Genomic DNA, 22,631 nt, shown 5'->3' with positions numbered 1-22,631 from the left:
TTCCTCATACCTGATGAGGTTAAGCATTCGTTCATATATTTATTGACCATTTGTGCTGTGTTTGTTCACGATTTTCCCATTAGGTTTTTCTTTTTCTTACTGTCAATAATTTGCAAGACTTCTGTGTGTATTCTAGATGAGGCATTTGTCAGAAGTATGTTATGACAAACATCTTCTCCTGGGGCTTGGTTTTTAACCCTTTGAAAGATATCTGAGTGCTTTTTCTGTCCTAAGAAATCTTTGCTTATCAAAAGCTATGAAGATACTAGGCTAAGTTTTCTTCTCAAAGTTTGTTTTCCAGTTCACATTTAGGTTTTGGGATGGCGTGAGGCTAGGGGCTGATCAAGAGCCCTGTTCTTCTCATGTGACTGACTATCCAGTTTGGCCCGTTACCGCTGATGGAAGGACCACCCTTTCCCACCACACTGCCGTGTCACCTTTGTCCTTGTACGCAGCATCTGTGTCTGGATTTTCTGATCTCTCCCATTTGTTGTCCTGTCCTTGCATCAGCAGCATCTTCGTAACTGGCTCTGTAATAAATTTTGCTGTCTGGTAGTATGATGCTTCCAGCTTTGCTTTTCTTCTTTAAAGATGCCGTGGCCGGTTTTGGTCCTTTGCATTTCTATATAAAGCTCTGAATCATCTTCCAAATTTTTACCAAGCAGACAGACAAAACCTGCAGGGATTTTGAATGGGGTCTAATTTGACTGACATCTCTTCCATATTGAGTCAGCCAACCCATGACCAGGTAGTTTTCTCTTTGTAAGTTCACAGATTGTTAACAGGAGCAATGTCAACCCCAGAAATCATTTTATTAGAAAATCTGATTTTCTTTTTCTTTTGAAGGCCACTCAATGACAAGAACAACAACAGTGGGAATCCAGCTTTGAACACTACCACATCTAACACACCAAGACAGAATACACCTGCTCCTGTGAGAAAGCCAGGACCTCTGCCATCGAGCTTGGATGATCTAAAGGTGATCATTGCAAATGGGGTTTATTCACCCGTAAGAACCACAAAACTGTAAACTATGCCAGATCTGTCCAGCAGATGTAGGCAGTTTCTAATAGGCCTTCAACTCTACCAGCACGAGGATAACCATTACAGAAGTACTTCCTTTTTACATCCATTAAGTTTCCTTTAAAATGACCAGTAATAAATTTCCATTTATTGAGCAGATGCCATGAGCAAGCACCTTCATCCCTGCTTGTTGCGAAGTTTGGGAGAAGAGGAAGATGTAACAGTTAAGAACACCATCTCCAGGACCCTCTTTACTGGGTTCCACCCCTACGCAGCCTTCTGTTATCTATGATAGCTTGGACCAGTGACATACCCTCTCTCCCCATCTGTAAAACGGGAATAATAATATCTACACCTCATGTGAAGGTTAACTGAAAGAGTAAAGTACTTCTGGCACTGTCTGGCCCATGGCAGTTACACAGTAAATGTAACTGTTATCATTTCTGGTAGTAAATCTTTTGAGGTAGCAAAGGAATTAGCCTCTAATAACCCTTGCTTTGTCACTGGCCTTTCAGGTCCTTTATGTCTATAATTCTGTGTTTTTGTGTGTTTAAAAAAAACTGTCACACTTACACGCAGTCATACAGAGCTGTCTGACAGATGTAGGCACCTTTTCCAGCACACAGGTGTGCTATAGATTTGTCAGAAGGTCGTAACACCAAAAAAAGCGATCTGATTGATTTGTACTTCCAGGTATCGGAGCTGAAGACAGAGCTGAAGTTAAGGGGTCTCCCTGTGTCAGGCACCAAACTGGACCTCATTGAACGCCTAAAACCCTACCAGGAAGTGAACAGCAGCGGCCCTGCTGCCGGTGGCGTCACAGCCGTGCCCACACCCGCCGTTGTCCCCAGCAACCCCGAAGTCACCGTGGCCCTGCCAGTGACAACACGACAGAACTCTGTGACCAGCTCAGGCTCCACCTTCAAGGCAGAGCTGCCCCCCGCCAGCAGCAGCAGCGTGGCCCATGTGGACAGCGGTAGCTCCCCACTGCCCATCTCACCTGCACCTTCCGAACAGTCCAGCCTCAGTGCTGAGGACACGAGCATGGCTGATACGTTCACCGAGATCATGACCATGATGTCCCCATCGCAGTTCCTGTGCTCGTCGCCCCTGCGGGCAACCAGCACTGAGGACAGCCTCAGCCCCACCAGCAGCACGCTGTCCACCCTGGAGCTGGACGCAGCCGAGAAAGACCGCAAGCTCCAGGAGAAGGAGAAGCAGATCGAGGAGCTGAAGCGGAAACTGGAGCAGGAGCAGAAGCTTGTGGAAGTTCTGAAGATGCAGCTGGAGGTGGAGAAGCGAGGGCAGCAGCAGCAGCGGCCCCTGGAGCCCCCGCCCCCGGCCAGCACCCCTGCCCCTTCGGTCTCCAAGGCCGACCAGACGCGGGGCCCCACTGCTTCCGCCACCAAGGACGAGGCCCCGCTCCCCGATGGCCCCGGCCCAGTGGCCGGCCAGTCCCTTGTTGCCAAAAAGGCCATAGTGATCAAGCAAGAGGTGCCTGTGGCCCCGGCCGAGCCACCGAGCCTCGTCCCACAGTTTTACGTGAGTTCCCAGGGCCAGCCGCCCGCCGGGGTCGCTCAGCCGCAGGCTTTACTGACCACGCAAACTGCACAGCTGCTGCTCCCTGTGTCCATCCAGGGCTCCAGTGTGACCTCAGTGCAGCTCCCTGCAGGCAGCCTCCAGCTCCAGGTGTGAAGCATGTCTTCTAACTCCTTGCCTTACAGCCTGCCTGACCCAGAAACGGCTCGTGGTGAGCACAGACCCGAGCTGCTTCATACATGCATCCCAGTCAGGCTGCCAGGTGGCAGGAACCGCATGCATGTGTCGGGGGTTGTTCGCAGATGTGGACAGCTAACACAGTTTTCAGAGTAAAATCAAACGGGTGCCTTTCCTTCCTGCTGCCTTTCACCCTTAATGAACACAGTGTCGCATGTGGAGACATGTTTGAATACCAGTGCCATTCTCATAATGATGGCAGTGACTGTCACTGGGTACTTCTTGGGTTCGAGGCACAGCACCAAGTATAACACTTTAGCTGGCATGCTTCATTTAATCTTCCCTTTCCCTAGAAGACCCAAGTGAGAAAGCCCCCTTCTAGAAAGGAAAGCGAGGCCCTGAAAGGTTGAATAGTTTGTCCAAGGTCAGAGCCGGCAGTCGAGGCCTTCTGACTGCAGGGCTCCTGTTCTCACGTCCACTCTCTGCCTCCTAAGTGTAGTTCCTGAAAGGCACCACTAAGGTGAAGATGCTGAAACTAAGGAGAATGTGAGCACAGACTCAGGAGTGAGCCTGGTATTGACAGAGGATAAAACACTGGTGAGCATGAAGTTTCCTTTGAGGCCAACCATTACCTGAAGCCATTGTGTGCAACTTGACTTTGGAAGGTTTTTTCAACAAAAGGTGGGCCGCAATCCACAGAAACCATCTGGAGTCCTGCTCCCCTACCCTGACCGCCCAGAGAGGAGCAGTCTTGTCCCCCACGCCAGGGTGAGAAGGCACGACCCAAGGGCCCTGGGTGTGTGCTGAAATTCTGGCTCCCCTGTTTAATCTTTAGAGTGTCTGTGAAACTGAAAGTCCGCTGTATAATATAGCTTTTCTAAGCATTCGTTTTCCTGTCCAAATCTTCCATGAGAGGTGATGTTTGAGGAAAAGGAATTGCGTTTTATTCTAGGCCTCTGAGTACCCAGCACATGGCTGGCTGTCCCCCTGGGGAGCACAGACGCTGCAGCTCAGAAGTAGGAATTTGGACAGTCTGGCCTCACAGATTTCCTTGCTGCTGCTAAAGTTACTACACCTGACCTATTATGTATGGAACTGCTGTCAGTTCTTTTGACTTTCCACAAACTTTCAGATGAAAATCTCAGCCACTTATGAAACAGTAAGAGCATGAAAGTAACTGGTCTGGTGTTTAACTCTCTGGTTTCAAGTTAGAGTTCAAATTTATGTACCAATGAATTGAAGTGTGTATAAACATTTTACCTTTTTTTTTTTTCAGATGTGAGCCCCATGTGACCAGTTATTCCACATCTAAACTCTTCATTCTAACCTTGATTTGGACATTTGAGTTGGTTTTTCTTTCCTCCTAGACTCCACCACAAACAGGACTCCAGACGCAGCCTCAGATAGCAGCAGCCACCCTGTCCTCAGGCCTGGCCCAGGCGGCGCCTCAGAAGCAAGACACTTTCCCAGCACGCACACTCGGTCAGCCTCAGCAGGCCAGAAAGGTGGGTGACGCTGGCAGTGACAGACTCTATTACATATTACCATCCGCTCAGCATTTAGTGAGCATCTTTATAGGCGCCTCTTCCGTGGGGAGCTCCTGTTCTTTTCTATGCTGCATCTCCTACCAGGTGAGCCTCAGGTCAGACGGCATTAGGCTGCTATCTGAAAGATCGCTCATCTTAGCAGTTAAGCTCCTCTTCCAAGTTTCCAAACTAGTTTTTCAATCTTCATATAAAGAATTTTCTACGGTTTTCAAGTTTCTTTTCAAAATAATCATTTTGTAGGGGAAAAGTGTCCTGGGAAAAGATATTTGAAGATGAAAAAGACTGTTTTTGAAATGTTTATCTTGAGCAAGATCTTTACATATTTTTAAGAGTCTGCCTTCTCAGACAGTAAGAGCCAGGCAGCCTATGTCTGGCTGCCATTCTAGCTCACCACTTCCTCTGTGCTGTGCCTTATGCAGGACTCTTTAGTATTGGTTCCCCATCTTTAAAGTGATGCCGCTGACCTAGGCCTCTGTCCTCTACAGGAATTCTCCAAGAGTTCTGCTGAACAGTCCCAAGTGTCACCCAGACTCCCTCTTATCCAGTAGGGGGAGCTATGTGCACATCTCCTTGCCAGAAAAATGTTAAGTCCTCGAAAATAGGTCTTACTATTTTAAACCTGGAGAATGATTAGTCTCTGAGTTTTAATCTTTAGCATAAAAGAGCCTAGATAATTAGATGTACCTGTGATGTGCCCAGAGTGCTGTGGACTCTCTGGGCTAAGTCAACCGGAGGAACAGACAGAAGTGACCTCTTGGGACAGCGACTGTCACGTTAACACACCTGCTCTCTTGGAATATTCTCTGAGGAGTGCAGTGAGCAAGGAGTTACTCAAATAACAGTCTAATGCAGTGAGAAGCTTAGCAAATGTTCAGATGGTAGGACTGAAGTTTTCTTTTAAGGAAGAGATAGAAAAAGAGTATACAGACAGATAAGAAAGTATAGCTATAGACCTCATCACCCAGAAAAGCTGTACTATTTAGAAGGATACACACTCACACAAGTGGATTCTTTACAGTCTGCGCCACTAGGGAAGCCCCAAGAAATACAAATATAGAGGGTAAGTTTTTCTCTCTCAGAACACCAATAGTATAAAGTATACTTATGAGCAAACCAGTTGTTCTGTGAAATACAGCTACAAAATAACATTTTAGCCATACATTTGCAAAAGGCCCTAAAACCTTTGGCTCTTGATGAGGAGTTAAACAACAAACTTCGTAATTCCACAGGAAGAAATTCTCACCTCTGCCTAACTGAGCAGAAGAGAGCTGCTCAGAAGGGGGCAGACTTTAAATGGGGCTTTGCAGTGATTTGGAGAAATGTTCAAGAATTGTGGAAAACTGACTGTGGCCTCTCAGTTAGGAAGGAAAGGGGGCCTGGTAGCAAGAAGGGCAGGCCACCAGCCAAAGATTAGATTTTGCCCAAGGGCAGGAGAGCCAGTGAGTGTAGGAGGGACACGATGGCGGGCACGTGTGCATGTGTGTGTGGAGACTCATCGTCGAGGTGGGTTGACAGGCAGGGAGGCGCAGCTGGACCACAGAGGCAGTTTTCTAGTGATGGACAGTGAGGACCTGGATCAGGACAGCAGACCACAGGGCCCAGCCCAGGAGGCGTGTCTGAGATGTGTGAGTGCTGAGGGCGGAAAGCAGAGCAGACTGATGGCTCCATTTACCTCCATTAAGTGTCAAAGGCAAAACCAACAATTACTTTCCCTCAGAGGCTGGGGGCAGTGGGAAAAGGGGGAAGGTTTAATTTGGAACATATTAAATTCAAGATGTTCCAAATGGATGTGTGTAAATGTGACAAGTGTGGCTTTGGCACCTGGGAGCATGATTGGAAGAGAGAGGTGGGCCTGGTGGTTATGAGCTAAAGAGCCACGAGAGGAGATGAGGAAAATCCTACCCACAACACGCTGCCGTCCAAGACGGACCACAGATGCTGAGGAACCGGGGCCGGTGGGCCGCATCCAGCCCACCTCTATCTGTGAACAAGCTGTGCTGAGCCCCTCCCCATTTGATGTCTCATCCAGGCTGCATTTGGGCCACAGGCCAGGGCAAAGCAGTTATGATGGGGGCCACACAGCCCCCCAAACCCTAAACTGTACATTTTGTGGCTTACACAGAAAAGATTTGCTAAGCCTTGTTCTAAAACACAGTTTTCTTTATAAGGTAAAGCAAAAGGACAAACTGACGAACAAATATTTATTCATGACAGGTTTTCACCAGCTCGGCATCCAGTACAGTTCTGCCCTATCAGAGACCACCTGCTCCAGCGGTGCAGCAGCCCTTTATCAACAAGGCGAACAACAGCGTCCTTCAGCCCCGAAGCACCCCGCTGCCCTCCCTGCAGAACGGCCCCAGCCCTCCCAACAAGGTAACCCAGCCCCCTGGGCAGCGACAGTGCGCGCAGGGCACAGGTTCATCCAGAGTCCAGGCCTTCGGGCCTGTACAGGTGAGCGTTGGCATTAACGGGGTGGCAGGGTGAGGGGGGAGACCAAAGTCCTGGGGTGCACTTACTCCGGGGCAGCTTAGCGGTCAGCACAGTGGAGGTGGCCCCGTCCGCCGGCACCCCCAGTCGGGGACAGACTACTGCCCAAGCCCAGCTAACTGGTTCCTCCTCTGTCTGCCGCAGCCCGGCTCGCCCCCTCCGCCCCAGCAGTTTGTGGTCCAGCACTCTCTGTTTGGGAATCCAGTCCCCAAGACGAAAGACCCTCCCCGCTATGAGGAAGCCATCAAGCAGACGCGCAGCGCCCAGTCTTCCCTTCCAGAGGTGAGGAGGCCAGGCTCCATCGTGGTAGGTCCTCCTGAGCTTGAAGCCCTGGTCTAGATGGCCTTGCCTCCCAAGAGACACAAGTTTCATGACTGGGAGCCTTGCTTGCCTTTTAAATGCTATTTGAAATCAAAATATCATTCACATCGAAGACTCCCAAGGGTTTTCAGCAGCCACATAACCTGCAGTTCCCACTTACTCAGTTTCGGTGTTTGTCTTTAACTTCCCCTCAGAGCCAGAGGCGGGTCATGTGAAGGATAGATGTGTATATGTGTGACCAGGGCATGTGTGTTATACAGATCCCTTTCCTAAAGCCACCATCGGTCAGGCCAGCATCAAACTGACCCCCTCCCAGCTGGATGGCCTTCTAGAGCACCCAGCACCTGCATCCACTCTGTCCCTCGTCACCACTCCCTCACCTCCAGCAGGCCAGCCCACATGAGCAGCTCTGCTCGTGTATTGAGCAGACGCACTTTAGAAGGACAGAGGCCCTCCTGGCCTACCATATCTATCCCAGAGATGGGAAAAGGCAGAGTTCCTGTCTGTAAAAAGCATCTGGCCTCAGGTGGGTGCCCGATGACAACAACCACATCAGACCTTACCCTGAACACGCCTGGGCTTACTGCCTGTCTCAGCTTAAAACTCAACTCACTGTCAAGGAAGAACCCCGGCCTCATAAGAGGCTGCAGCGAATGGACCTGATGCCACTGCGTGGATGCTGACGGTGAACGAGGAGGTGTGCGGATCAGAGCTAGACTGTCTGCTCACACAGCCACAGCAGACGCGCCTGCAGGGTCATGCCGCTCTCCTTGCCCCCACAGTCCATGTGTGACTCCGTGGGGCCTTCACGTACGGTTGAGGGTGTGTGGGGCCGAGGGTTCAGCATTCTCCAGCAAGCAGCAGCCACGCCACGGCCACCTTGACCTACTTGGTTGCCCCAGCGAGTAGCTGCAGACACTGCTCAGCACCAGCAACAGGGCCCACTTTGGCACGCTCACAGACAGCGAGCAGGGTGCCCAGGGCAGACTGCTGACTTGAGGAAGCAGTTTCCAGTGCTTCTTCATATCCACTTAGTACCAAAGGAAGATAACTTTTCTAGTTGTAAGATGTTCCTCTAGTTCCAGACTCAGCAGGGGCGTTTATTTATGAGGAGAAAGCTGAGTTTCAGAACTCGGTTTAGATATCACAAGAAGACTTGAAACAAATGACGCTGGACTAGACTGTGATCCCCTCGGTCCATCCAGAAGGAGCATGTTTTCAAGAAAATCCTTCCAAACCTGTTCTCACATACGGGTTGCTACATACCATTTAGTTGATCAATGTAACAACACAGACTCATCCTCACACCTTAACCTAAGAGCTGATTTTAATCCCTGCCCTCTGTCTGTCTCTGGCTCATGCATACAGACTAAGGGAGTCAGGTTCTGTTTGGATGAGTAGCTATCTCATTCCTCTCTATACACCACTGAGCATTAAACTAGGGATTATGAGGTTTTTAAAATACATTTACTTAGACTTCCAATTCCACTACTTAGGGCCTTACTTGGGCCCTACCAGTTCAGTTTCCCACAAATAAGAGCTATAAAGCCTGGTCATAGTGAAGTCACTGAAGAGTGAACAGGTAGAGTCATATCCCCAGGAAAAGTCTGCACTGAGAGGGAGTTCCATGGCATGAGTGCTCCGTTTTTGCTGTTTTTATTCTGGGGTCAAGCTAAGTGGTGAGGTTACTGGTAGAAAAACCACAGCCTTTATGCCTTGGGAATCCAGAAGACTGGTTCTTCCCCTTCTGGGTTGCTCTCAACTGAGACAGGAGATCCCCAAATTCTGTCTGCCCACATCTCTGGGTCACCCCTAAACCACACAGGCATGGACTAGAGTCATAGCAGATCAGCTAAAGACAGAAGATCTGACCTGAGATTGGATCTTCTGCCCAACAAACATTTTGTGGTTCAGGTCCAACCCGAGTTAACTGCCTACTAAAATAAAAGAAACCTCATCTGAGAAAAATAACAGAATACAGTCTCTACAACTTGGTATCCATGACAGCCATTCACAACACGGCAATATACAAAGAATCAGGAAAATGTGACCTTTTCTCAAAGGAAAAAGGCAATCAGCTAAGACTAATAACACCCAGCTGATTTGAGTCACAGAATTTGCACAACTATTATAACTATCCTCAATAATACAAAAGAGAATTTACTTGTAGGAAAAAAAGAGAAAGAATGTTAAGAAGATATAGAAAAGATTTTTTTAATGAAATGGAAATTCTAAAACTAAAAATTACAGAGTCTGAAATGAAAAAAATTATAGATTGTCTTAGCAGAATGGAGGTGGCAGATGTTTAAAAAAAAAAAAGTGAACTTGAAGAAAAATTAGTAGAACTTGTCAAGTCTGGATAACGGAAAAAAAGATTAAGGAAAAGGTGAGCAGAGTCTCAGAGACCTATTATTTCATATCAAACAGTCTAACATGGCTATGGATGGTAGTCCCAGGAGAGGACAGAAAGAATGAGGCAGGTAAATATTTTAAGAAATACTGATCAGATTTTTTATGAATATGATGAAAAAAAGTTTATAGCTTTAGGATGCTCAATAAACACCAGCAGGATAAATAGATGGCCTAGTCATATCATAGTGAAATTACTGAAAGCCAGATTTAAAGAGCAGATCTTGAAAGCATCAAGGGCACAGTAATACAATATACACAGGTAACAACTGCTCTTGACCCTTGAACACCACAAGTGTGAACCACACAGATCCATTATATACAGATTTATTTCAATAAATGCATAGTACAGCACTGCACAATCTGTGGTTGGCTGGAGCCACGGGTATGGAGAGCCAACTGTAATAACGTGGATTTTCAGCTGCTCAAGGGAGGAGGGCAGTTCGCCTGACCGCTGTGTTGTTCAGGGGTCAGCTGTATTTGATTTACAGTGGACTTTCCATCAGAAACCATGGAAGCATGAAAAGAATGGAGCAACATCTTTAAAGTTCTTGGGCGGAGGGGTGGGGGAGCCGGAGAACACTGTCAACACGGCATTCTCTGTCAAGTAGAAATATCCTTCAGTTCGCTTTCCTTCTTATTGCAGACCAGGAAAAATTAAGAATTCATCACTACAAAACCTGTATTATAAGATTTTACACTAACTTGAGGGGGTTATAAAATATATAGCTATAATACTTAAAAATAACTAATAAAAGATGGAGGAAATCAATGATCTTTATGTTTACTGGGGTTTTATATTTTATATGAAATGGTACATTAAGTAGCTTATGGAAAATTAAGGGTATATATTGTATATCTACAGTAACAACTTAATGATTGCTTTTTAAAAATAGAAAAATTAAGCTAGAATTCCAAAAGATCAATATTTTTAAAGGCCAGGCAAAGAGGAACAAGAAACAGGACAAATATTATAGAAACAAATACTAAAATGATAAACCCAAACTTAACCATATCAATGATTGTGTAAAACATACTAGTAGAATAAATAATTGTTAAAATGCAGGAATTATCAGAATAGGTGGAAAACTAGACCCAAATGCATGTTGTGTACTTGGACTTAGTGACTTGCTTCTAACAAATGGAACTGGCAGGAAAGATGGTGTGTGGCTTCTGAAACTGGGTCATAAAGCCACCCAGCTTGCGCTGTCTTAGATCTCTGGCTGTGGAGAGAGCCAGCTCTCATGCCGCATGGACAGTCCAGCAGCACCCTGCAGAGGCCCACGTAAAGAGAACCTGAGGCCTCCCGTCAACAACCTTGTCCTCACGAAGTCAGTCACCTTTACAAGGACATTCTTCAGCCGTGAGATGGCTGTACCCTGGCCAGAATATTGACTACAGCACCATGTAAGAACCCACAGTAGAACTACCCACCTAAACCACTCCTAAATTCCTGACCCTTAGAAACTTAGTGTTTTAAGCCACTAAGTTTTTTGCACCAATGTAATACTGCAGTAGATAATACTATATGCACATATAAGGGGCATACTTTAAATACAAAGACAAAGGTTGAAAGAAATAATTGGAAAAAGATACCATGCAAACAGTATGCATAAGAAGTCCTGGCCAGAGACTGGGACAGACATTTCACCATAGAAGATACACAGATGGCAGATAAGCACATGAAAAGACGCTCAGCATCCTTGGTCATCAGGGAAGTGCACGTTGAAACAAGGCAGCGCCACTACTCACTGTCAGGCGTCCACCATGACTGCCCACACCAAGTGTTGCCGAGAACGGAGAACAACTAGAAACATCCATTGCTGTGGAAATGTAAAACATCATCATTTTGGAAAACGGCCATCTCTTAGAAAGTTGAACATACACCTATTCTATGTTTCTGGCATTCGACTCCTCAGTATTTACCCAAGAGAAAAAAGAAAACGTGCCTATACAAAGATTTGTACACAAATGTTCACAGCAGCTTTATTTGTAATAGCCAAAGAGTGCTGACAATCCAAACAAACTGACATTTCCATACAGTGGGATACTCTCAGCAATAAAAAGGAACGAACTTTTCCTGCTGTACTCTACAACATGGATAAATCTCAAATTCATTATGTCAAGTGAAAGAAGCCGCCGCTACCCCTCTGCCAAAAAGCACAAACTGTATGACTCCATTGATACGAAACTCTAGGAGATTAAACTCTTCTGTGTTCAAGGAGAGCAGGTCATTGGGTTGCTTGGGGCTGAAAGGAGTATTGCAAAAGGGCATGAGGAAACTTCGGGGGAAATGGGTATGTTCACTACCTTGATTGAGTCGATAGTTTTGTGGATGTATACATATGTCAAAGCCTATCTAATTGTCTGCCTTATGTAAGTGTAGTTTATTGTGTGTCAGGTAACTCTCAATAAGGCTGGAAACCTTTAAACATATTTTTACATAAATGCAAATGAATGAAGACATTTTTAGAAGAAAGTGTTAGAAGCCTCTCAAAATGCAAACAGTGATAGAATGTAAGTGTATTCACCCCATTCTCGTTCTATTAACCAACCAGCTCTGCCACGCAGGGTGGGGCTTCATGTCTCAGGAGACCTCAGAATTTCAAAATTATCGAAGGATGGGTTAGACGGGATGTTCTGTAAGGTTGCTAGTGCTCCCAGTTGTCTAATGCTCCCAGGTTTGTACAAAAGAAAGCTAACATATATCTCCTTTGTTGTAGATTTCCAATGCACACAGTCAGCAGATGGACGACCTCTTTGACATCCTCATTAAAAGCGGAGGTAGGTCAAGGTCACGTGAGATCCCTAGAGAGTCATATCATGAGTCTATGGCAGTTTTCCTCTAGAGCCCACCACACATCTGCTAAGTACTGAGAAACATGTTATTCTGCTTCTACCTCACTTTATTCTTTTAAATCCATTCAATTTAGGCTATTAAGACAGAGCAGCCATTGTTTCAGTATAACACAGTAATGTAATAGATTTGACAATACATGTATGCCTGTTGAAAAAGATAGGCCATCTCAAAAGACAGTAGAACCATATTTAAAAACCACATTGAAAAACTTCAAAACTTGCTCCAAGTGTGTATTGTTGTGATGGGATAAAAACATTCCAGTTTGTTATTTTGCAAAAACCAAGTTACCTTGAAACATGTAAAGTAGAAGACCAGTCCCAGTTCAATGCATGAAGCAGGGCACTCAAAGCTGGTGCTCTGGGACAACCCAGAGGGATGGGGTGAGGAGGGAGGTGGGAGGGGGGTTCAGGATGGGGGGACACATGTATGCCCATGGCTGATTCATGTCAGTGTATGGCAAAAACCACCATAATATTGTAAAGTAATTAGCCTCCAATTAAAATTAATAAAATTTTTTTAAAAACCAAGTTACCTAGCTTGGGCCCAAGTAGCTTTATTAAAATTCAAAGGCAAAGCACTTTCTACACATGATTGAACATCTTAGATTTTTTATAGTCTTGTCATCTTAAATAGGAATAAGGGAATGTTAGCCACAAAAAAAAAAGAAAAAAAATTCAAGGATCTCTCTGCCTAAACTTACATATATCTAAAAATAAGTATAAGTCATTGCACAAAGAGAAGATAAGTGCCCTAATGAATAGAAATGTTTAAATAGTACAAAATCACTGCTAATTATGAATTATTTTACACAGAGATTTCCCTCCCTATAAAAGAAGAACCTTCTCCTATCTCCAAAATGAGACCAGTGACAGCCAGCATCACCACAATGCCGGTCAGCACCGTGGTGTCCCGGCCACCACCCCAGGTCCAAATGGCACCACCCATATCCTTAGAACCTATGAGCAGTCTATCTGCCAGCTTAGAGAACCAACTCGAAGCCTTCCTGGATGGAACCCTGCCTTCAGCTAATGAAATCGCTCCCCTGCAAAGCGGCAGCGAGGACAGAGAGCCCTTCTCCCTGATTGAGGACCTCCAGAACGACCTGCTGAGCCACTCAGGCGTGCTGGACCCCTCACACTCGCCCATGGAAACGGCCGAGGCCCAGTTTGCTGCAAGTACGCCCTGCCTGTCCCTTGACCTCTCTGACTCGAACTTGGACAACATGGAGTGGTTAGACATTACCATGCCCGGCACGTCATCGGGACTCACACCGCTCAGCGCCACCACTCCCAGCATGTTCTCTGCCGACTTCCTAGACCCACAGGACCTGCCGCTGCCATGGGACTAACAGCACAGATTTCTCGTCTCAGACTTTATGAGGTTTGAAGACAACGACGATGTTTCAAAAAGGTCAGATTTTAGAGACAGATCCAGAGTTGCATCATTGCAATTATAATGTGTTGTCACAGAGGAATGGGATGGATGGTCAGAGGCTGGAAACCAAGTTGAAAACATTTCATTGCATCCAGCAGTGAATGCCTGTGATTTAATATAGCACAGAGCCTTCTGAAAAAAACACTACTCCAAGAAGACTCATCTGTTTCTCCAGATTTCAGTAAAGAACAAAAGGTACCTTTAGATTAAAAAAGCGAAGAATAAGGTATGCAGGGTGACAACATGAGGGCCTCTGGTCATCAGCTACAGTTAAACCTCTGTGGTCATTTTAAGACCTTAAATAAAAGGCAGACAGCTCCACTCAAAAAGAAAGGTGAGCGATCACTGCACAGGGTATCTCCTAGAAATGGCCTGAGCCCGGCCCAAGATGCAGCCAGGGTCAAGGGCAGTGGCCAGCACCAGCCAGTTCAGTGACAGCTTCCCGCTGAAGACTTTTGGTTCCATTCAGAAACCAATGTAATTTTTGTGTGTGTTCTAGTTTATTTTGTGATTTGGGGGAATCTTACTTCGGATCTCCAGATTTAAATTGAAATGGGAGATCTTTCACCATTACCAGACAATGTCTACAAAATACTGTCATAAACAATCCACTCTAAGAAGTCCAGGTGTATTGATAACACTGAAAAGTCTATTAGCAGCCCTCCGGGTTGATTACATTGATTTTAATGTGTATATTAGACACTTGTATGTATGCTCTGACATTGTGATTTGTACAGCCTACATTGGAGTAAGGAATTGGATACCCAGTGGTCCTACTTGTTTTAATAACTCGAATATTTCTAGAGTACCTGAGCCACGTCTATTTCCATATTTAAGGAATTGCTGACTAACTTTCAGGTAACCAGGTCCATCTCAAAGAACCAAGAAAAGGCTTTGGCATGAAATATCTTTCTGCGCTGGTAAGCTGCCAAGAGAAGGCAAGGCAGCAGTCTGTCATCCCCCAAGGGCATTCCCAGCACGGTTCAGGCGGCACAGTGGCACCAGGTCGGCCAGCAGACCCAGCCCTGGCCTTCTTCTTCTCGGTCACCAATCCCTGGTTACCGTTTTCCAGGCTTGTAACTGGATGTCATACCTGAGCTCTCACTGTATCATCAGGCTGAAGGTTGAGAAACTGGAGGTTTTATTAGTAGTTTTTTATATTGAAAAAGTCATATTTGTTGAGTAGGATAGTTTCAGAGTTTTCTAAAATGCCAACTGTCACAGGATTTCCAAAATTATTTCAGTCAATTGCTAGTCATTTAAGTATATGACAAAATATAAAATAACTGAAAAAAAAAAAAAACCCCACCCGAAATCTACTTATAAGTGTTGAGACTTTTACTAAATAAGAGCGTTGTGCTCTCACCTCACCTTGGGTAAACCGTAGTCAGGTTTTCTGTGGGTCGGTAAACGTTGAATGTTCCCACAGTGACGGGCAGCCTGACCCATTACCTGGAAAGAGTCTGTGAGTCATTTCTAGGTTTTGTGTTTTGCCCAAGAACTGATCTGACTTTATATTTTTATCTCAGTTTGTGAATTTTACTCTGTAAGAAAAGTCCATTTTCCCAGTGTTCAGTTGCCCGGCACCCTGGAGCCCTCAGTGGAAAGCCCTCCCAACTGGAAAGTGCTTCTGGATGGTTCGGGCAGAGGTGGTCAGGCGCAGCGTGGTCTGTAGTAGGTATTTTGGGTGCTGAGAGATTGGTCATCCAACAGGTGGGAAATCGTAACCATTGAGCAGAGCACCACCTTCTGACCAAGCCCAGCGAGATGGTCAGCATCCTGGGCATGAGTAGGTTCCTCTCAGAAGGCCCGTCTCCAAGGCTGGGCTACTGACTCGGGAATGTGCTTTTCTTAGGGGGGGTCTGGGCCCTGAGTTTTTGTCCAGGGCTTGTCTGGCCCACACTTAGACTCTGAGCATCGTATTCATTTAGATTGAAATATGTTATTAAATTAGCAGCAGATATCAGTGGGACTGTAGGAAGCAACTGAACAGCTAGTGGTATTGGCTCTTGTTGACTTAACTTTCTATCTCTGTCATCCTGCACTGTGTATATAGATTGTTCTTTAGCCCTCAGCTCCCCTTATTGCTTTGCTGAGATAGGTTTGAAACATGCCACAGGAAGGTTGCTCTCCAAAAACACACACTGCAGTGCACAGAATGCCATCTTATATATAGCCTGCTCTCTCCTGACGATGACTCGCTGAAGCGCCCACTTCACCTTCACGCAGCAGCATCTCCCCTGAAGGCAGCAAGGAGTGTCCAGTTACTGACGCTCGCGGCTGCCGCCTGCCCTCCCGTCCTGGCGCGTGTGTAGTTGGGGGGAGGGGGTGGTACTGTTGTGTACCACCCTGCAAAGTACCATACTGCCCAGCAGACAGCCACCTTCTAGAAACATTATCTCACGTCCAGTCTTAGTTCCTAAATACTCCTGAAACACAGTAGTATCGAGCTTACCCTACTAGTGTATATAGGTGCCAGGTCACGTCATTAAGGATGGGAGGAACAGAAAGTTACATCGAAGATGCTGCAGAGCCTTGGCAAGTCCAGGCATATGTGGTCATCTTGTACATTTCAGCAAAGCATGTACTAGAAAATCTCATAGGACACTGCGTGCTTCACGTCCTAGTGTTTTTCCTGAAATGTGCAATCTACTGTATAGTATCTGCCACGTATTTGTACATAGATGCAGTCTGAGTTCATGCAACTTCGTGCTCAGATACTGTTTGTGTTTGTTTTATATGAATATTTTTATGGCACTAAAGAGATCTTATTTAAATTTCCTTTTTGCAAAAACTTCACGGTTCTGTGATCCATGGATGTGCATTCTCAGAATTGTGGTGAAGGCAACATGGTGTGGTCCCCCAGCTGCCGCCCGTAGAGGCGCCGTCACGAGCTGTGAGGTCAGTGGACGCCAAGTGACAGCTGATGAGGAGTGTGTCACCTATTTGGTCACCAAAGCTGACTCGGGCTTCCTCCACCCCAGATCATTCTAGCCATACAAGCTTTCTCCAGAGTCCCTTTCAGGATCCCAGGCTGAAACTGGCCACCACAGCTGGCAAAAGAGCTGTCCGCGCCAGGGCCGGACCGTCTCGTTACTGTCCACAGCCAGCCTGCGGCTGGGTTCACACCCCTCACTCACACGCATGTCCGGGCGCGTCTGGTGGCTCCCGCCATGAGTCAGCTGGAGGGTGTGCAGCAGCACCAGGGGCTGTCTCGAGAACTTCCCAGAGACCGACTGTCAGCATCCATCAGCAGAAAGCCACCGGGCCACACAGCTAGGCCCACAAGAAGCGTCCCACAGGCCACCACCCGTCACCGCAAACGTCAGTCCTGACCGCTGCCACCAGGCAAAGTGACCCCCACCTGGAGGCCACACAGTCAGCCCACACTCTCAGAGAACACTAACTGGAAGGTCAGGGTCACCAGGAAGCAGCTCACACGTGCGGACGTGTGTATCTGGAGAGCAGCCTCACTGCGTTTCCTCTCATCTTGCACGTGGTTTCGGTCAAAACTGGAAAATGACAGCTCAGATGTAGTCATTCTTCTTCTCGGTTCAAACCTTTGATAACTTGCTCCTTCAGTGACCTTTCCGGGCTGCGTTTTTATCCGTGAAGTGGCCGCATGGCAATAAGCCGGCCTCCGGCTGTCCCCGTTCGCCCTTTCTCGCAGTATTTGAGGAAATGCATCATTACAAAGGGTCTCTACCTGAACTCTCAGATTCGAGGCCTGTAATTCCAAAAGCTGCACATGTTTACAAACGAGCTCTTCCCCTCCACGCAAACATGTTGCTCCGTGAATCACATCAGAAAATGTCACGGCCCTGTGATAACAGGGTGGCAATCTCAGACCTGCAAGGTGCTGTCTGGAATCAAACACATCATGTCATTGGCGATCTCGACGCAGCTGTCATGTTTTAACAGAGCTCTGTGCCAACCACTAAGACAAAGCTTTAACCAAGTTCTAGAATCACCGAGACTCGTAACGATTACCTCTCCACATCATGCTGTAAGGAAACTTGCTGGCTTAGGAGGAGGAAGCATTTAGGAAAGGGTTTAGTTGCTACCAAAAGTACTTAACCTCGAGTAACTACTAGTAATGCAAACTTGCTTTAAAGGAACCAAAGGCATTGCCAAGTATTTGCCAAAAGAAGGCACTTTTTATTTAAAATTTGAGACTAATGAGCTCTCAAAAATCAGTCCCAAAAAGGTATTATCCATTTAAGGTTATAATTTTCACAAAGATGTAGATATTCCTCTATTGTTTTCATGTAAAATAGTATAGATTTGTTTTGTTGGGTTAAGAATAATACATATTTAGCAGTAATACAGAGTTTTTTCCTTTCTACATACAAATTCATTTTCTTGTTTTCTTGCTTGCAATAGAAATGCAATGAGATAGGTGTTTCTCTTCTTATTTTCATTGTCACGTTATGTCTTAGCATCTCACTCTATGAAAAACAAGGAGAAAGATACCAATCTACAGAGCCCTGCTTATCAAAGCACTAGTTTAATAAACAAAAAATGATGGCAATCGGGGGTCCATTCATGTATTGCCTTTATGTTGTTTTTTTAAAAGAAAAACCATGATGCCTTTGTATTTGCTGTTTGCACCCCTGAAATCAATTCCGTATCATGTTTGAATGCCATACATTTTGCACATGTGCTGTACATAGGTAATGCGTACTGTATTTTTATATGTGTGCACATTTATCATCTGATCTTCTGTACATAGTGGCCGTATTGGAGCTGATCGGGAAATGTTTGATATCTCAGCAATTTTGCATTTTTGTGTCTCAAATAAAAAAAAACAACATTTTGATTTACTATGACTCTCGCTGTGCAGAGGAAAGACCACGTGCTGTGGGTCACGGGAGCTGCAGGGTGGGGGCAGGGGGCCAGGAGGAGACCCCTTGTCCAGAACAAGCTTTACAGCCAAGTCACCAGACACGACCAGCGGGCTTGCGGAGGCAGCCTCCGTGAATCACACATGTGGTGCACCCTTGCCCCAGGTCCAAACAAGCAGGGAGCGGCTGAACTCGACCATAACAAGACTTACACCAAAGACATGTCCATTCTCCCACAGGCATGAGGAAATCCCAAGTGAGGGCTCTGGCAAAAGCCTTGGTGCGCAGGGATGAATGCACACACGCGTGCCTGCAGAAAACCGGCTCTCGCTTTGACACTAATAAATGAGCCACCGACAGGATTCCTCAAAGACCCGGGTCATCCTTCAGTTCAGCCTCGTTTCAAAAGCATATATATTAGGCATTTTTATAGACCAAAAGAAATGGTCTTTAGAATTCAGTTTCTTTGAGAAAGATGTAATTTGATTTTCAACCCAGAAGCCTATGGTTAAAATATAGTTTTGAGAACAGTATTATATTTTCCTCTTTGTTTTGATGAAATAAAACAGTAATGGGTACAACTTCATTGGCAGCCATCACTTTCATATCAGTATCTTATTATGAAGCGGGTGTTTTACCACCCTCAGAGAGGGAGAAAGAAAGATCACTAGTCACCAGCATACAATGAAATTTCATTGTCTGTGGCCTTTTAGGGACCAAGAGATCCGCCTCAGTGGCCCAGTAAATAGATGATGCTTCCAAGGGACTAAGACGCTTGTAACATCCCATGTTGCCAGCCAGGATCCTGCCCTCAGGGAGAGAAAACCACGTCTGAGGGGACAGAAGGCGCCCCAGGCATTCCCAGGAGTGAGCAAGGGACAGAGCCGGGAGCTTTAGGGGAGAGAGATGTTAGGACATGTAAAGGACAGTACAGCAGAGGAGACTCCTCGGGCGAGGTCAGAGTTATGGGATTTTGGCTGAGGCCCTGCTCTGTGCCAGGTGGAGGGCTGGCACCAAAGTGTGGCTGCAGGACAAAGTCTGGTCAAGAAATGCTGAGAGGGGGTCACCAAGGGCGCGGGGACAAACCTAGTGCTGAGAAAGTCTGGAAGGGTCGACAGCGGGGCATCTAAGGCTCCCAGACCCCAAAGGGCTGAAGACTTCTGGAGATAATGCTGTTTTCTTTGGGAAGTACAGGCCTCCAGAAGCCTTGCAAAGTGTGGACAGAGTCACCATTTAGCATCTCTACAATCCTCTGCAGCACACTTGCTCTCGAATCAAAGCGACTACCCAAGCCTTTGTAAACAGACACACCCACACACGTGATGCTGGAGGTGAATGGCAGCTCCTCCACTGAGTCCAGGGAAGACTGGTTTCAGGAAAATGCAAACTACATGTGTGTCACCAACAACTTTCTGTGTCACATAATCCCAAGTCACCTAATGACCGTTCCTTCATTCCTCCTTCCACAAATAGCTTCCCTTTCTGATGGATTCAGAAAGAAACTCATCTGGACATCCTGGCTGTCTTTTCTGCTAATTTTTATGACAGGTTATTAAAATTAAACATACAGTGTATACTTAGACAAAAAGCAAGGCCACTCATCAGCTATCTGACTGCCCTTGTGGATACGGCCATGCGACAGATCATTCGAGGAGGATGCTACTGACAATGGCCCTGTATGCTCTAACCCCAGTAAATGTACCCACCCTTCTCCCCACGCCCTGGTACACAGCACCAGGGCACAGGAATGCAGTTGAGACACAGGTTAATAGGAATAGCAGCAAATGTATTAAATGCAGCTAGATGCCAGGCCCTGTGCCAAACACTTTGTATATAACCTCATTTAACCATAAGCCTAAGAGCGAGGAACTCTTACTGTCCCCATTTAACAGACGTGGCAGTTCAAGACAGAGAAGGGAAACATCTTGCCTGGAATTAGAAAGTAGAATGTGGATTTGAGACCAAGCTTCTAACATCCCAGAACCCAGACCATTTCTGTACATTCGGCACACACAGTCCAACATCTTCTGTTCAGATACATGACGAAGTCAATTGATGACAGCAGATTTGGCTAATGTCAGTCTCACCCCAACTGGGGGTCTCAAGTCTCCTCAATCTCACACATTTGACAAAGCAGCTAGCTACTCACATGGATGGTTAACAGCGTGTACTAGGTAAGCTCCAATCAGAACGTGGGTTACAGGACCAGTATCTTAAGTGAAGCCCATGGCGGGGCCACGCCCAATGACTCACGAAACTGCCCACCTGGACAGGGACTTCTGGAGCCACCTGCACACATGTGTATGTGCTCAAGTCGCTCAGCCGTGTCAAGACTCTTTGTGACCCCATGGACTGTAGCCTGCAAGGCTCCTCTGTCCGTGGATTTTCTAGGCAAGAATACTGGAGTGGGTTGCCCTTTGCTCCTCCAGGGGATCTTCCCAACCCAGGGATCAAAGGTGTGTCTCCTCCATTGGCAGGCAGGATTTTTTTTTACCACTGTGCCACTTGGGTGGAGCCACTTGAGCATATCCAAAAACCTAGGAGCTATAGAATGATTTTATGATATCTAGTAAAGTTGAAGATACAAACCCTGTGACTCAGCAGCTCAACTGTTTGATACTCATCCTTGAGAAACACATGCACACAGGCAATCACATGCAAGAATAAACACAAAAGCATCGTTTACAAACATCGAAAACAACTTGTATGTCTTTCATTTTGCAAATATTTAAACATAGCAATTTACATAAATGAACTATATCTAATGTATCAATGTGAAAGAATCTCAGGGTGCTGAGGATGAGTGCCAAATGAAACCTACATTATTCAAGTAACATTTTAAATCAATAATGCTGTTCACTTTTTTATATAAAGTATAAAAATATGGATTTATGTCAATACCAAGATTCAAGATACTTCTGGAAGAGAGGAGTTAAGATTGCAAATAAAGTAGGCTTCAATTAATACTGAATGTTTTAATTTTTTCTATATTTTATTTCTTTAGTAATTCTATAGCCATATAGCAAAATATTAAGACTTATTTACTGATACTTGATTTCTTTATTTGCCCTTATTCTTTACTATGCGTTAGAAAAAGATAAGCTTTAAAAAAAAAAGAATTACACAGGAATCCCATGAAAAACTGCATGCCAGTTAACTTAGATAAAATAGACAAATTCCTTGAAAGATACCAACTACCAAAAATTGACTCAACAAGAAAGAAAAACTGAAAGCCTTTCCTTTAAAATGAGGAACAAGGACTTCCCTAGTGGCTCAGTGGGTAAGAATCTGCCTGCCAATGCAAGGAACACAGATTCAATCCCTGATCCAGGAAGATCCCACATGCCTCGGAGCAACTGAGCCCATGCACCGCAACTACTGAAGTCTGCCCGCTCTAGGACCCTCGCGCCACAACTACTGAGCCACAGTTACAGAAGCCCGCGCACCCCAGAGCCCAAGCCGGAACTACTGAGCCCACGTGCCTCAACTACTGAAGCCCGTGCACCCCAGAGCCCAAGCCGGAACTACTGAGCCCACGTGCCTCAACTACTGAAGCCCGTGCACCCCAGAGCCCAAGCCGGAACTACTGAGCCCACATGCCTCAACTACTGAAGCCCGTGCACCCCAGAGCCCAAGGCGGAACTACTGAGCCCACATGCCTCAACTACTGAAGCCCGTGCACCCTAGAGCCCAAGCCAGAACTACTGAGCCCATGTGCTGCAGCTACTGAAGCATGTGTACCCAGAATCTGTGCTTCACAACAAGACAAGCCACCACAATGAGAAGCCCTATACCGCAACTGGAGAGTAGCCCCCGTTCTATGCAGCTAGAGAAAACCCGTGTGCAGCAACAAAGACCCAGGACAGCCATAAATATAACAGTATGCACATGTCAAAAAAAAAAAAAAAAAAAGAGCAATAAGTTGCCCACTCTTACCACTTGTTCAACATAGCATTGGAAGTCCTAACCAGAGCAATTAGGCAAGAAGAA

General features: G+C 46.0%; 1 protein-coding gene and 1 long non-coding RNA gene across 11 annotated transcripts in view; one reads left to right on the top strand and one right to left on the bottom strand.

Annotated features, from left to right (window-relative positions):
* MRTFB (myocardin related transcription factor B) overlaps window positions 1–18,626 on the top strand; it is a 291,761-nt gene extending 273,135 nt beyond the window's left edge. For 7 of the 9 annotated variants that reach the window (XM_070362295.1, XM_070362299.1, XM_070362294.1 and 4 more), the window contains 7 exons: window positions 847–979; window positions 1,717–2,712; window positions 4,107–4,244; window positions 6,501–6,659; window positions 6,918–7,055; window positions 12,227–12,287; window positions 13,176–18,626. In XM_070362295.1, coding sequence (XP_070218396.1) covers window positions 847–979; window positions 1,717–2,712; window positions 4,107–4,244; window positions 6,501–6,659; window positions 6,918–7,055; window positions 12,227–12,287; window positions 13,176–13,711 — 2,161 coding nt within the window. In that variant the 3' untranslated portion in view covers window positions 13,712–18,626. The remainder of the gene's footprint in view (window positions 1–846; window positions 980–1,716; window positions 2,713–4,106; window positions 4,245–6,500; window positions 6,660–6,917; window positions 7,056–12,226; window positions 12,288–13,175) is intronic. The other 2 variants (XR_011462594.1, XM_005906344.3) reach the window with 2 other exon arrangements.
* LOC138985553 (uncharacterized) overlaps window positions 1–22,631 on the bottom strand; it is an 87,950-nt gene that overhangs the window by 43,615 nt on the left and 21,704 nt on the right. The gene's annotated exons all lie outside the window — the stretch shown is intronic.

Source organism: Bos mutus, chromosome 25, assembly GCF_027580195.1.
Source record: "Bos mutus isolate GX-2022 chromosome 25, NWIPB_WYAK_1.1, whole genome shotgun sequence".
Lineage (NCBI taxonomy): Eukaryota > Metazoa > Chordata > Mammalia > Artiodactyla > Bovidae > Bos > Bos mutus.
The sequence above is the reverse complement of the archived record's forward strand: the minus strand, read 5'-3'. Positions and strand labels throughout refer to the sequence as shown.